This window comes from Chaetodon trifascialis, chromosome 6, assembly GCF_039877785.1.
Source record: "Chaetodon trifascialis isolate fChaTrf1 chromosome 6, fChaTrf1.hap1, whole genome shotgun sequence".
Classification (NCBI taxonomy): domain Eukaryota; kingdom Metazoa; phylum Chordata; class Actinopteri; order Chaetodontiformes; family Chaetodontidae; genus Chaetodon; species Chaetodon trifascialis.
In genome coordinates this window covers 20,654,867-20,668,556 of record NC_092061.1, presented here as the reverse complement: position 1 = coordinate 20,668,556, position 13,690 = coordinate 20,654,867, and the positions used below count along the sequence as shown (strand labels likewise).

At 44.0% G+C, this 13,690-nt stretch overlaps 1 protein-coding gene across 2 annotated transcripts in view; it reads right to left on the bottom strand.

The window, feature by feature from the left end:
* Positions 1-471: 471 nt before the first annotated feature.
* Positions 472-13,690, bottom strand: part of rasgef1ba (RasGEF domain family, member 1Ba) — a 111,574-nt gene continuing 98,355 nt past the window's right edge. For both annotated transcript variants that reach the window (XM_070963977.1, XM_070963978.1), the window contains 6 exons: positions 11,169-11,248; positions 9,502-9,597; positions 6,077-6,172; positions 5,391-5,514; positions 4,265-4,337; positions 472-2,163 (listed from right to left, as the gene is read on the bottom strand). In XM_070963977.1, the coding sequence (XP_070820078.1) occupies positions 2,139-2,163; positions 4,265-4,337; positions 5,391-5,514; positions 6,077-6,172; positions 9,502-9,597; positions 11,169-11,248 (494 nt within the window). In that variant the 3' untranslated portion in view covers positions 472-2,138. The remainder of the gene's footprint in view (positions 2,164-4,264; positions 4,338-5,390; positions 5,515-6,076; positions 6,173-9,501; positions 9,598-11,168; positions 11,249-13,690) is intronic.

The following is a 13,690-nucleotide window of genomic DNA, read 5'->3' as shown; positions in this document are numbered from 1 at the left end:
AATAACAACAACAACAACAACAACAACAATAATAATAATAATAATAAAATACTGATAATTCTTTGTTTTTACACTCGTCAGGTCAATCAGCTCAAATTGCAAAGAGAAATTAAAAATGCATGCCATGCAAGAGTTCGGGTCTTAGGAGGTTAAAGGTGCACTTCTTCATTTTGTTGTAGCGGCCATTAATCAAACCCAGCTGACTGTTTCTGAGCTGCGTTCAGTGTCAGTCCACTGTGTAAGTTTACCCTGGATAAATAGATAAATATAAATAGATAAATATTCATTTGTGTACTCTGAGAATCATAAAAGTATTTCATATTTCAATCTTTTGTGTAATTTGTGCATGTGATCACAATAATCTGAAACGTATTTCAGACTAATATTTAGAAATTTTTAGAAGTGCATTTGACTGAATTATCAACATGTACAAGTCATCACATTTATGATGAAAAGATGAGTCGCCACTCATGATTTTTCAGCATTATTTTATTAACTCTCTTTTAAACACTAATAATTCATTTATAAATGGTTCCTCTATTCCATTTTAACAGTCCAAATACAAATGAATGAACACAGGGAGGGAAAAAAGAAACACAGTATGTACACAATAAACCACAACAGCACTCAGTGTTGAGGGACAAGCGGTCAAGGCAAAGCACACATCAGTCAAAATATTCAACGTCATACTCTGAGCTCGTACCTTGAAAAATAAGTGTCTCATACAAACTCGTATTAAAAAAAATAACAGTTAAGCCAATATCTGAGGACTACTTAAGCATGTTATGTACCTAGTACAAAATTAAATAACAATAAAATAATAGTAAATATTGGCATGAGGACATAATGTGACTACACAAACAGATTTATAAATAAAAACAAATATGGAGGAAACTGTATTTTTTTAATTATATGAAAAATAAAAACATATAAAGGATATTATTCAGCATGTATAGAAACAGAAATACTCAGTTCACATTTTTCAACCACACAAAATTCATTCACTGTTCTAACTGAACCACCAGGGGGCAGCACAACCACACTCATTTTCTATATGAGAGCAGGAACAAAAGGGGAAAGCATGAACAGTAAGTAGCCCACAGCCTGGCTTAGCTTAGCAGCAGAGGGCTATTTCAACACTGAATATCAGGAACAACAGGAAACACACCATCGTCACACCTTCCATTTAAGGTCACTGCTAAAGGCCTCAGGATGCTTCAAATGAAGTGCTCATCACGGCATCCTCCTGCATCTTCAGCCGCACTTCCTCCATCGCAAAGATGTGGTTGGAGGGGGGGTTCAGATGCTGGTCAACCACGCGAGAAACATTTTGGTTGAAGCTTACCGGTGCCTTAATTCCTTTGAAGCATACTGAGGCTTTGAGTGTGTCAAAGATAAACGAGCAGGAAGTGTGGCTTCCCGCTGAAGAAAATCACAAAGTCTATACAACACAAACAAACAAAAAAACGACATCATGTTACATCGTCCTTAAACTGCAGCCAGCGCATTTTTTCCTCACACGTCACAATCAACAAAAGCTCGAGAAACATGAAGTCACGCACTCAGGTATCAAACAAAAGGAAGGAGACCGAACAAAACTACAAGTTATGGCTAGCTTAACGACAGTGTTGCGGGAAAGGTTTGAGTTCTCCGTACAAAGAATGCTGGCTTATGGAACCAGCGAGAGTAGTTTCTGTTGAGTTAGCCAACCAGCAGCTAACTTTGTAGCTTCAGTGGAAAAGAAACTGTGGCGGGGGGCACAAACAACCCCAACGACTCCATTAGCGCTCACAGAAGGTTTATCGGGGTGAAATGCTTCAGACGAGAAAAAGCAGCTCGGCTTTTACTTTGAGGGTTTAGCATTTCTTTTTTTTTTCTTTTTTAAAAGACTACAAAGTCATACAAAACAGAAAAAACAGCTGTTCTGAAATATACAGCACAAAGAGCAAGAGGGTAAGGAAAAGCAGAGCTTAATAGAAATCTGAAGCTGTGAGGAACACAAAAGATCCTCGCCAGCCAAAGAAGAGATTGTCGTTTCCCTTCCAACACGGGGATACTTTGTTCGGACAGCAGCGCGTCTACTGGGCACGGCTCGCTTGTCGGGTTTCTCATCATTCTGGTTCCTTCAGTTCAGGAGTTTAGACCCTGCTTAGCAGAGTGGATCTGTGGAGACAGAAACATCACAAGATAAGCCTGAGACTAACACAGCGCACACCTTCAGCACGGCTGCACAAGCCTCTGAATGTGTCATTTTTAGCAAAGAAATGTGATTTTGTTTGAAGAGTTCTCACACTGAAAGACTTGGTACACTATAAAAAATGTTAAGAGAACATGCTCTGAATTTTTTTAATGTGAATCTGCACTGATGCATGAGAAAATCTCCATAAAAAGTTGAGGAAATTTAAAATTTCAAGGCAACTCGTTTTGCTCGTTCTTAGATTTTTGAGCAAAACTCTGAAAGATTTTACCAACAAAAAAATCTTTGGATAGATTATTTACTTAAACTTGGCTGCTGCAAAAACTCACTTAACTTTACAGTAACTTAAGGTTAAAAAATAGCAGCGCAAGAACTAACAAACCTAGTTTACAATACACTCACTCTTTTTACAGTATGTGACCATCAGCACATTTAGTGGGGATTTATTTGCTGACCAATAAAAGCTTTTAATATGTTGTCTGTAGTTTTGTTTAAAACTGTTGTTGAGCTGGTTTGAAACTCAAATTGAGCACATTTCCTTCAGAATTTTGAGTTTTCTTAACTTCTTTTTCTATAGTGTACCCAAACATACGTAATGTTGTAAATCTTATATCAAAACACTTTTCCCGCCCAGCGGTATTAAATGAACAAATTACTGTCAAATTTTGTGCAGACACAGTGTGATTTCAAAAAGCAGAACCTGAGTCGCAGCAACAGTTTGTATTTGGTGGATTTCTGGGCTTGATGTGTGTGTGTAGGGGAACGGTCTGCAGAGCCGAGCAGCACGAACTGCTGACGCGGCTCGGCTAGAATAAAGTGACAGATCGTGTCGCAGCGGAGGCAAAGCTCAGGGGAATGCGGAGAGGGTTGGCAGACGATCAGGAAACGTGACCACACACACACACACACACACACACACACACACACACACACACACACACACACACACACACACACACACACACACACACACACACACACACAGCAGAGTGGATTCACCCTGCTGGGTTTAACCCCACGCTCACTGGGCTCTGGCTCCAAACCTGCTCTCACCTCTGACCCCTGCCAGCAGATCTGATTCATGTGTCTACTCGTGGGAGGTTGGTGTGTGTTGGATCAGTTTGTGGCAACCTGCAGCATGACTGTCAGCTCTGAATCACGAGTTCACTGTCCAGAAATACCGGCTTCATTTCTTACGTGTATATCTCGTGTATTTCCACATTCTAGTTTCCATGTCTTTTCCTTCCTTTTGAGATTTATGTAAGTGTTTCTGCAGAAGTTCAGAAAATTTGATGCAAGAGAATCAAACGTGCTGTGTCATCATCTGTACTTACAGTGATGTTTTTTAGGACAGTCTGCATCTTCTCTGTGTGCCTGTCTCCCCACACAACTCCTCCTCACATACTTGCTGTTCACACAGCTTTAATGCATATTTAATAATCTTTCATTCCCTTCAATTAAAAACATTTAATGAAGCGATGTACCAGACAGACCTCATGATTGCTGGATGACCCGTTTTGTCACTGCGGGAAAAACAAATGTCCCAAACTCAGTTTGTGTCAATTAAACTTGAGCACGTGATGCTGAAGCAAGAGGAAATATCCCTCCATCAGCTCTCTGGGGCTTTCTTCAAGCAGTTAGAGCCAACCGAACAAAGACTATTTCCTCTCATCCGTCTTCTCACAGACACACACACACACGCGTGTAAGGATGTAATTGTGTGAAAATGACTGATGTCCTTTGTGAGCATCTATGCAAGCAATGGTGTGACAAAGAAGAATGATGAGCACCTGTGTGTGTGTGTGTGTGTGTGTGTGTGTGTGTGTGTGTGTGTGTGTGTGTGTGTGTGTGTGTGTGTGTGTGTGTGTGTGTGTGTGTGTGTGTAATGCATTTATTGAATAGCGTGCAGGTCAGCATCAGCCTGTGACCTACATCCCTCTGGGCCTGCCTGGTCAGCGGGGAGGCAGGAGGGGACGTGGGGTGACGGGCGTGATTGAAAGACTCTAAACCCCTGAGGGCGTGTGTGTGTTTGTGTGTGTCAAGAGGGAGACGGGGGGTCATACACACCTCAGAGACTTCCATCTGTCCTTCTCCATGTTGTTCTCAGGACCTTCGCTCTCGTATGATGCCAGATACAACGCTGCGATGAGAAAGTCAGAGAAACATCAGCAACTTTTCTCAAATGATTTTTGAAAACATCACATCACCCTGAAGAAGTGAGCTTAGTTAAAACTGCTCTGGTGTCTGTTTTAGCTCCAGCTGAATTTACTGCAGTACTCTTAAAAGTTGCTTCTTCATTTCTCTTCCTTCAGCCTGTTACTCGACTTTGACTCTTCCTCAGGTTGTTGTTTTTGCTTTGTGCGGTTCGGCTGTTGCATTTTTTCAAATCTAAAATGAAGAAACTTTCTTGCACGTTCAAAAGTTGAACCTGTTCAAATCAACCTGCTGCCCTGCACACACTCTGATTCTCTGTTTGCTCGCAACTGATTGACAGGAGGATGTTCGCTGCCACCGCTGGATGATGGTGTTGGTTGCACAAGAGCTGATTGGTCAGTTGGCTCGGTGCACTTCAGTGACAGGAGGATTTCACAGACCTCCCTGTCTCTGTCTGATAAGACGGTGATAAGAGCCGGGGCCAGTGGCACGCGACTTTGATGTGGATTAAAGGGGAGCTATCAGCGCTGCTCGAGTATGGCAGGTGATAGCGAGGTGTGTGTGGATTTGAGGCTTAGTGGGAAAAGAAAGTCATTCTGTTGTCTGTGGTCGGCTGTATTTTATCAAGAACATGAAGCAGCACAGAACATCCCTGTGTTTTCTGCTGCTGTCATAATTTTGTTTGAAGCAACATGATTCATTCTTCTGAGATCGGGTTAATGATGTTTTATTTGATGATGAGTCTGTGTTGTCACTGCAAATGATGCAGTTGAAAAAAAATATATAACATATTTTGTTGGAAATTAGCTTTAGAACTGCTGGTGGACATATTTTCAACTTTGGACAGAGTCGCAGTTCCCTCTTGCTTCCGCTGTTTAAGAGGAGATCATGTAATTCAAGCACTACTGTTAGCGTGATATTTAAATACAGACATCATTCTGGACATCTAATCCTCAGCCAAAAAGTGAATAAGTGTATTTTACAAAATACAAAACCATATTCTAGCTGTGATTTCGCAGGACGGTCTTGCGTAACGTACCGTCTTCGGTGAAGGCTGGGGCGGTCAGCAGGTACTGCAGGATCTTGCGATCCTTCTCAAACGGACACTCCACTTTCTTCCAGGTCATGAACTCACTCACTTGTTTGGCGAGCTCCCAGAATTTCTAGATTGAAACCACAAACAGACGATACAGGTTAATATTCAGAGGGACTCAGCGTGTTTACGGGTCTGTTAATGTATACATTTGTGACTTGGCTATTACACATTTACTCCATGCTCCAAATATTACTGTCACACTGCCTGTGGAGCAAGATATATAACCTTGTAGGGCTCCACTAAGGCTGCCCGGTAACATATTACACAACTCTTTGCAGCGGTAATGTGTTTAAATGTACTGTAGAAATGTCATAACAGGGCTGGACAGAAAAGGCAATCAGCAGAGTTTCCCAGGATAGAACAGATGCTTAAAATAGGGTCTGATTCAGTGTAGCTGTGACCAAAGACCAGTGGAAATACTTATGAGCCTCTGGTCACTGGTCAGTTTTTTTTGTTTCCATGGAAACACAACTGAACTTGACACACTTGAAGTCCGACTTCTTCATTTTCTAACACACTTTAGGGAAGTGGAAATAATAAACACCAAATCTGTCGCCGTGTGTAGTAAACAGTGACGTAGTCTCAGGCGGAGAGGAAACTCCCTCTGGGGAATTCAAAACTCGGTTTACCTCAAAGTTGATGTGCCCGTTCTGCAGCCTGTTGGCACATCCTTCGTTGAGGAAGTAGATGTCTTTTATGAGCAGGCTGAAGAAAGGGATGACAATCTGCAAGACAATAGACAGACAAAGGGATTTCATTTCACTGAGAAGATGTGCGGGGGGGGGGGGGTTTCCACATGACTCCCAGGTGTGTGCTCTTTCTGAACATCAACACAATAGACAGAGAGGATCTCCTCTAAATGTTCTTTTCCTGGGAAAAACAGACCCTCGTCTGTTCTGATCAAACACATTTCCATCGAAAGAAACCCACTCACTTTCCATTCTTACAGGCCTGTAGCAGCATGTATAAACACAGCCTTTAAAAAGTACCCAGGATAAATTTCTCCGACCAAAAAATGGAGAAGTAAGACTAGAGTAGAGTTTCCACAGAGGAATTCCCCTTTAAAGTCCCATAAATAATTCATCGCCACCCTCAAACAATGATTCAGGTCACTGCGTGTCTGGGCACTAACATAGATGTTGACGGGGAGCGAGGCGGGAAGAAGCACCAGACTACATTCAAATAACGGTACATTTCACACCGGTTGGATTTTTCTTTCTTCTCTGCCACAGAATCAACCATCAGGAAATCACACTGGCGGGCTGGTTAAACCTGGCATTTTCCACTGCGATGGCTGATAAACACCACTTTTGTTTGTGTGTGTCCAGAGATCTGACACAGTGACCTACTGTATGAAAAAAAACCTCTTTCCAGACAGCGCCAACACATCCCCACCCAAGATTATCAAACATTCATGAAAGTGGAGCTTTTAAAAGATGAAATACCAGGGGGAAAGCAGAAGACTCATTTTTTTGTTGTGTTCTGTATTATTCAGCCCGAGTCATTCATGTTGCACTTGAATGAACTGCACACACCCTTTCCTCATTTTGCCAAGCCAGTGAATCCACCTAATGTGTTCTTCTTTAGCTCTGCTCTTGGCTGAACTGCGCTGCTTGTGAGAGAACACCTCCGTACGATCCTTCCACATAATCTGGGTGCAGCTGATAACTAGTTAAGCCGATGCCAGTGAAGTCAGAAAGTCTGCACACAGTGTACTCTGAGGGGTCTATGGAGGCAGGATGTTTACAAGGACCTGCACGTATGTATGATCTGAAGACTGCTGTCATGAACGCACACACGTCTGTGCACACATGTTCTGCTTTTAGAGGAAGAGTGCCCAACAGGAGCAGAGAGGAAGTCGTTTTCACAGCTGGACACATCTGGGATGTAGAGGGTCTGAGCCAGAAGGGCGCCAGGTCTGGACTTGTGGCAAAAATTAGATCTGCTGGAGAGGATGTGTCTATTTAAAGCTGCCCTCATCATCAAAAGCTGAAGCTGAAGTCTGAAACAGCGGATCAAAGTGGGACTGGTGTTTTTGGGGTGGATGGTTATGGGTTGTAATGAGTTCCATTTCTGAATGAATGCACTGTTGAGATGTTTCTTTCTTTGATTATCAATTTTCTTGTTGCAGTCTGTTCTATTTAATCTTTCTCTACTAAAATGATTAATTGATAAGCAACATTTTTAACTGCTAATTTATTTCTCAAGCGCAGGCACCGAAACATCACTGGTTCCAAAAGTATAGATTTCTGCTTTTCTCCATTCTGTATCACTGAGGACTTCACCTGGGGCTCCGGTGACCTTGTGATGCGCAATTTTCAATATTTTCTAACAAATGATGAATCTAAAAAAATAACCAAGATTAAGATGAAATTAACGAAGAATGAAAATATTCATTAATTGCAGCCATAGTTCTCAGCAATCATGTTTTTATTCCTAATATTTTGACTTTTTACCTCCTTTTCCTGGTTTTATTCTTGATGATCATAATCTTTGTAACTTGTTCTCATTCATTTTTAATTTCCCCTCAAGTTTGCAGTACTTTGATTAAACCGAGCAACAGAGGCGTGTCACGCAGTGTAACATTTATCTTGGTAGAATAGCTTTGTGAGCTGTTGCTTCACAACCAAACATGTGACACAGCAGCTCTGCCTGAGATCAGCTGTTTGGTATTTTGTTAGGAACTGTTGGATCGCTTCAATCTCTCTGCCCTCACAGGAAAGAACAGACAAACTATAGTGAAACAGGATCGAAAGGAAGCACGTATGTTGGCTCTGTTGACCCTCTGACAGAGTCAACGGCCCCGTGGATGCCTGGAGTAGCCCATAAACAACCCCTCCCCATAACAAGAGGCCACAAGGGCGAGAACATACCAGACTTCTTGGGAACTTTCCGTTTCATGACCCCGGCCTCTTGTCCGGGTATGTTTGCATTTCTGAGCTCCAAAAAAACATCTCTCACAAACCTCCTGGAGCCAGATACGCACTGACGGTACATCGTGTCTCCATGGAACAACACACATTATTCAACATGTGATGTCCGAGGAGAGGCTAACCACTAACGCCTGGCAGCCCACGAGCTCTGTGACGCTTCAGATTCAGTCAGGGTGGGCAGCTCCAGGAGCAGCAAAGAACACTATGTGATCTGGCAGGCGACGGTGTTTTCTTTTCCTCCCTCGTTGAGGAGAACATGTTTGACGAGGAGGAAACCAAGACCCTTCTCGTATCTTGACCCACTTTTAACTCAACCTCTGCGTCCCCTCTGGGCCACGCTGTTATGCAACCTCTGTGCCTCGTCCAAGGCGCTGCACTCGTGTTTTCAGCTGCTGATGCTGTAAACACAATGGGAAGGCAGCTCGCAGACAATAACAAGGCGCAATGAGCGACAGCGCTGCGCTTTGTCTTTCTGCTTTGCCTTCCTTTCCCTCACGCTCGACGCTGCAGCTTGTTGAAGGCAGCGTGATAACCATGTCGGCTGTTTTACGTAACTGTAATCAGCTCAAAGGGTCTCTGCTGCAGCGTGACTCAGCAACACATTGTTCAGTGGTCAGAGTGCTTCCCTGAAACTGAGCTGTCAAGCGGTCTTTAGCAACTCACCATAGTAATCTGCGATTATTCACTGGAAGTGGCTCTGGATGTTAGTTTCAGCCATATGTACGGAACATAAAGCAAAGTCTGCAGTGCAGATGTTCAAACTTTATTTAAATGGTGCTTACTGGATGCATCAGTACTCCTTTAACAGCCACTGACTTGACGAGACTCAGAGTTTATCTGATGCTTGATGTCCCGGTGGTGGTGGTCTTGATAGAATTTCAAGCTTTATTGAACAAGCTGCACTTTAAATGTCAGCATGTTAATTTAATTTGCTCTCCTCAGTTCTGCCCAGCACAGTTCATTCAGACAGGAGCTGAACTACGTGTGAACAACGTGAGAAAGTTCTACTGAGGATTCAGAAAGCATCACGTTCTACGAGCACACACTACCAGACGTGGTCTTACAGCTCAATCACATCAGCATTGTGTCGGACAGTGTGTGCTGCTGTGCTGAGACCTCACCTTCTCTCTGCTGCTGTTGGCGGTGATTGATCTCTGTGTGGCTCCTCTCAGCGCTGTTCTGTAGTTGTAGAAATTGCTGGAAGGATCCATCTGGTGCTACGGAGAGAAAGAAACACAGTGTCAGTTTGGGCAGAAGATAACTTTGGATCAAAACCCCACAAACAAGCACAGACGAGGAGCTGAAAGAGGACAACAGGCTGCAGTTTCATTCGCTGGCAGACAAACATAAATAACTGTGATCATCATTTGCTTAGCTTTAAAGGTCATTTTTTGACCAGAAATGCCAAATATTTGCTGGTTTCAGTCTCCACATCTTTTATGATACTGTAAAAAAACATACTTTGTAGGTTTTGGACTGTTGGATGGAAAAAAAACAAACAATTTAAGATGTCACTTTGGCCTCTCAGAGCATATAATTCCAACTTTTCTACAAGAAGTTCTGTAAAATGATAGTGAAACTAAACATTAATTGCAGAATAAAAGGCAAGTATGAGAAAAAAGGTCATGAAATTTGCCACTTCCTCAACCCCGTGGGTTTAATAACTCAAACCGTCAGTGTTGTGAAATAAGCCTGCAAGGTCATGTGATTTGGGGAATCAGCTGATAGATCGAGCTGAGACCTCAAACAAACCGAGGAGCACATGCACTTCACACAGCCATCGCAGCAAATCATGACTGGTAGATAAAGTTTGGGATTCACCTCAAAAAAGGCTCAAGGGGAAAAAACAGGAGGTAAAAAGGGAATCATCGAGAGCAAAGAGGTGAGGAGGTGTGTGAGTGACAGGGAGAACGACAGAGAGGAGCACAAAGATGGAGACGAACTCCGGTGAGACGAGGGGAACCTAAAGAACAGAGTCTTTGAAAGCTTTCACATCCCACAGAGGGTCCCAGCCTGACTCGTCTCCACCTCAGATCTCCTCGTTCAAAGGGCCGACTGAAGGCCTGTTGAGCTCAGAGAGCGCCTTCCCTGCGGTATCTGGGCTTTCCTCAGGTACCGCAGGGAGGGGAGGGGGCCGTGTCTGATTTGTATCCAGCAACATCTGGAGCTTCCTGCCGGCCTTCATCCCCGTGGATTCATCACTTCAACACGTTAGGTGTTACATCTGCTTGTTTGTTGCCATCTCTGATGTCTTACTCTGGACTTGGCTTGAGGAACAAGTGTCTTCAGATCACTGCTACCCTGTTTTCTTCACTTGTTCCCTTTTTAAATTCCATCCACTGTATCGTTGTCTTTGCATGTTCAATTATGCTGGCCTAAGCAGGGGAAACACATCTATTCTAATGGTGTTTATCCATCTGTGTGACTCTCTGCTCTCCCACTCAGATCCATGCTGGCCAGAGCTTTCAGCAAGACTGTGTTTATCCGTCTTTGTCATTACACTTGACCCAACAATTCACTAACCAAAGAAGAAGCTCCCCACACGCCCACAGCATGGTTTGTCATCAGTGTCAAACACAACAAAACCACAGGGCTGCTATGTGCGGGCCCACAAGTGAAGCTGGATGACTAAAGCTGAAGAGGAGGCAGCGCGGGAAACTGCAGATTCTAAGTGACAAAGGTGTGAATTTCCTTAACAGAGGGATTATATCCAAAACCCTGCATGCATATTTGTTGCCTTTCACAAATGTTTGTGACTCCAAACTCCAATCTTTTGAGGCAAACTTACTTCCAGGATGTCGAACTTGGCCGTTTTGACTTTACTCCAGGTCTTCTTGAGCCGAGACACGGGACTCATGTTCATCCCAGCTGCAAGACGGACACAAAAACAAGGGCAGAGGACAATAAGAGAGATATCTCACGTCCAAGAAAACACCCAAATGTGATCGCATTAACACATGGCATTTTCCCATTCAGCCAGACAGACGCACCCTCCCCAACACACACACACACACACACACACACACACACACACACACACACCCTTCCTCCCACGACAGTCATCCTTTAACACCCCCTCCACCTCCCCTCTGCTTTCTTTCTACTGTTGTCTCTTCTGATGCAGTGAAGAAAAAGGCCCCAGGAACAATGGAGTTAACACACGCCTCGTTTCCCCTCCCAGAGCTCTGCTTCCCATATGGTAATCCTCTGTGTGTGTGTGTGTGTGTGTGTGTGTGTGTGTGTGTGTGTGTGTGTGTGTCTGGTGCAGGTTCAGGCATCCAGGGTCACCGTCAGAGCAGCACGACGACACAAAACAACCCTCGAGTAAACAAAGAAGCCCTCAGACAGAAACCCAAACCTGTAAACCGACTAAACCTCGTTTTCTCCCTGAACTCGCTTCACTTCCCGGGAGACAGTTTGAGCTTAACGTGACACTTCAGCGCTGTGGGGCCAAAATGAAGGAAAGTCCGAGCACAGCGGCATGTGACAGCGTGTGTCCGAGCGTGTCTCGCATAGGAAACGGCTCCACATACTCACAAAGACAGCACTGTGTGTGAGGACAGGTGTTGGCTGTGGTAGTCGCCCCGCTGGGACACATACTCCCCTTTATGAGGACGTTCATATATCGTCAATGTCTTCTCCTTTTCAGCACTGACACAATGTCGCAGGAACAAGAGACACTGACAGAGTGTGTGGTTTTCATCTTTAAAGGGTCAGTTCGCCCAAATTACATAGAGAAAAACATCATTTCTCACTTTTAGTACTGGTCTCTTAGCAGGCAAACACTTTTGGTTTTATTTGTTTTGAGATATGTGCCAATACTAGAGGTCTTTACTGATCTGAGACATGGTAATGTCAAAGCCAGGTCCATATTATATTCAGTCTAATTTAGACTGGGTAGAGTTTGTGCATCCGAGTGCAAAGACCTGTCTAATACCTGGATTCCTATTGGCTTAGTATTATCTCTTATGTCATCTTAATATCTATTATCATGTCACAGTAGCATTTCTGGTGACAGTTTTACCAAATTTGCACCATGAATACATGCAAGTTAGAAAATGCAGCACAAGATCACTCCCCCTCACCCACTTTGACAAATGTCACTAATCTCTCGCTGCAGGCCTCTTGCACGCTGATGCAAATTTATGTTGAACTGACGAGAGACAATCATTTGTGACGCTGCCACCATTTGTGGTCTGTGTGCAAGCAATGCTTGCAAGCTGCTTTTGTGACACGGGTCTGAATTGAGTTATTATCTTTTCTTTTCTCCGATCAGCTCTGGCTGTCTTTGGATCTCTATTGGATCAGATCTGACTTCAGATAGGTATCTTAACTGCCTGGTCAGATACAGTGAAAGGTGAAAAGCAAAATTTGCTTTTCATAATTTGGGTGGACTAACTCCTTAATTACATCACTAACCCACTGTCTAACCTTGGTGGATCCCTGGAGACGAGGCCGGTGGAGAAGGGATTTGCCTGTGGCGTTCTCTCTCAGGGGAGAAAGACAGAGAACAGCTGGCACTCCTCTATCCTCTCACTCAGCTCAGCTCTGCTCTGCTCTGCTCTACCCCCTCATCAGCCCCTCCTCCCTTGTGTGCTTACGCTCTCTCTGGTCAGTGCTGACCATCTGCCTGGATGGTTTGCTCTGCATCCTCTTCCAGCTGCCCCCCACTCTCTGCTCTGGACAAACAGACCCCCCCCTCCATGCCTGTGAGGATGACCAGATGCCCTCTCCTTTAAACACTGGGGCATCTCTGGGCTCTCCGCAGCCCATCGGCTGTCTGAGGTGCTTCAGGGCTCTAATTGTGGATTAATTATCTTTCTGTAACCAGAGCGATTTTGCAGAGACTAAGGTCATCTTTATCAAGAACACATTTACACACATTCACACCTGGAAGCTGCTCAGCACAACCCCGGTCTAATCTGCTGCCCACTGAGCAGCTCTACTGGAGCTGTTTGGGGTTAAGTGGCAAAGAGGCAAGAATTTCTCTTTTAGTTTTTCTGGATTGAACCAGCAACCTTCCAGCCATAAGTCTCCTCCTCTACGCTCCAGAGCACCACTGCAGCTGCCTATCGCTGAAAGTCTGGATCGGGCTCTGCGCACGCACACACAAGTCTATCAGGGTAAATGTTTGACAAAACGGAATCCAAATGTTTGTAGTCACATCATCTCTCAAATTCAAATTTTATACCTAAAATAAGGTTTTAGTCTCAGCTGGTCAAAATCAGAAGGCAGTTTCTGCAATATAAAATGCTCTTACTGTTCAGGTAGTGTCCGGCGTGCACAGTGTATACTGGGTCTTTGACAAAG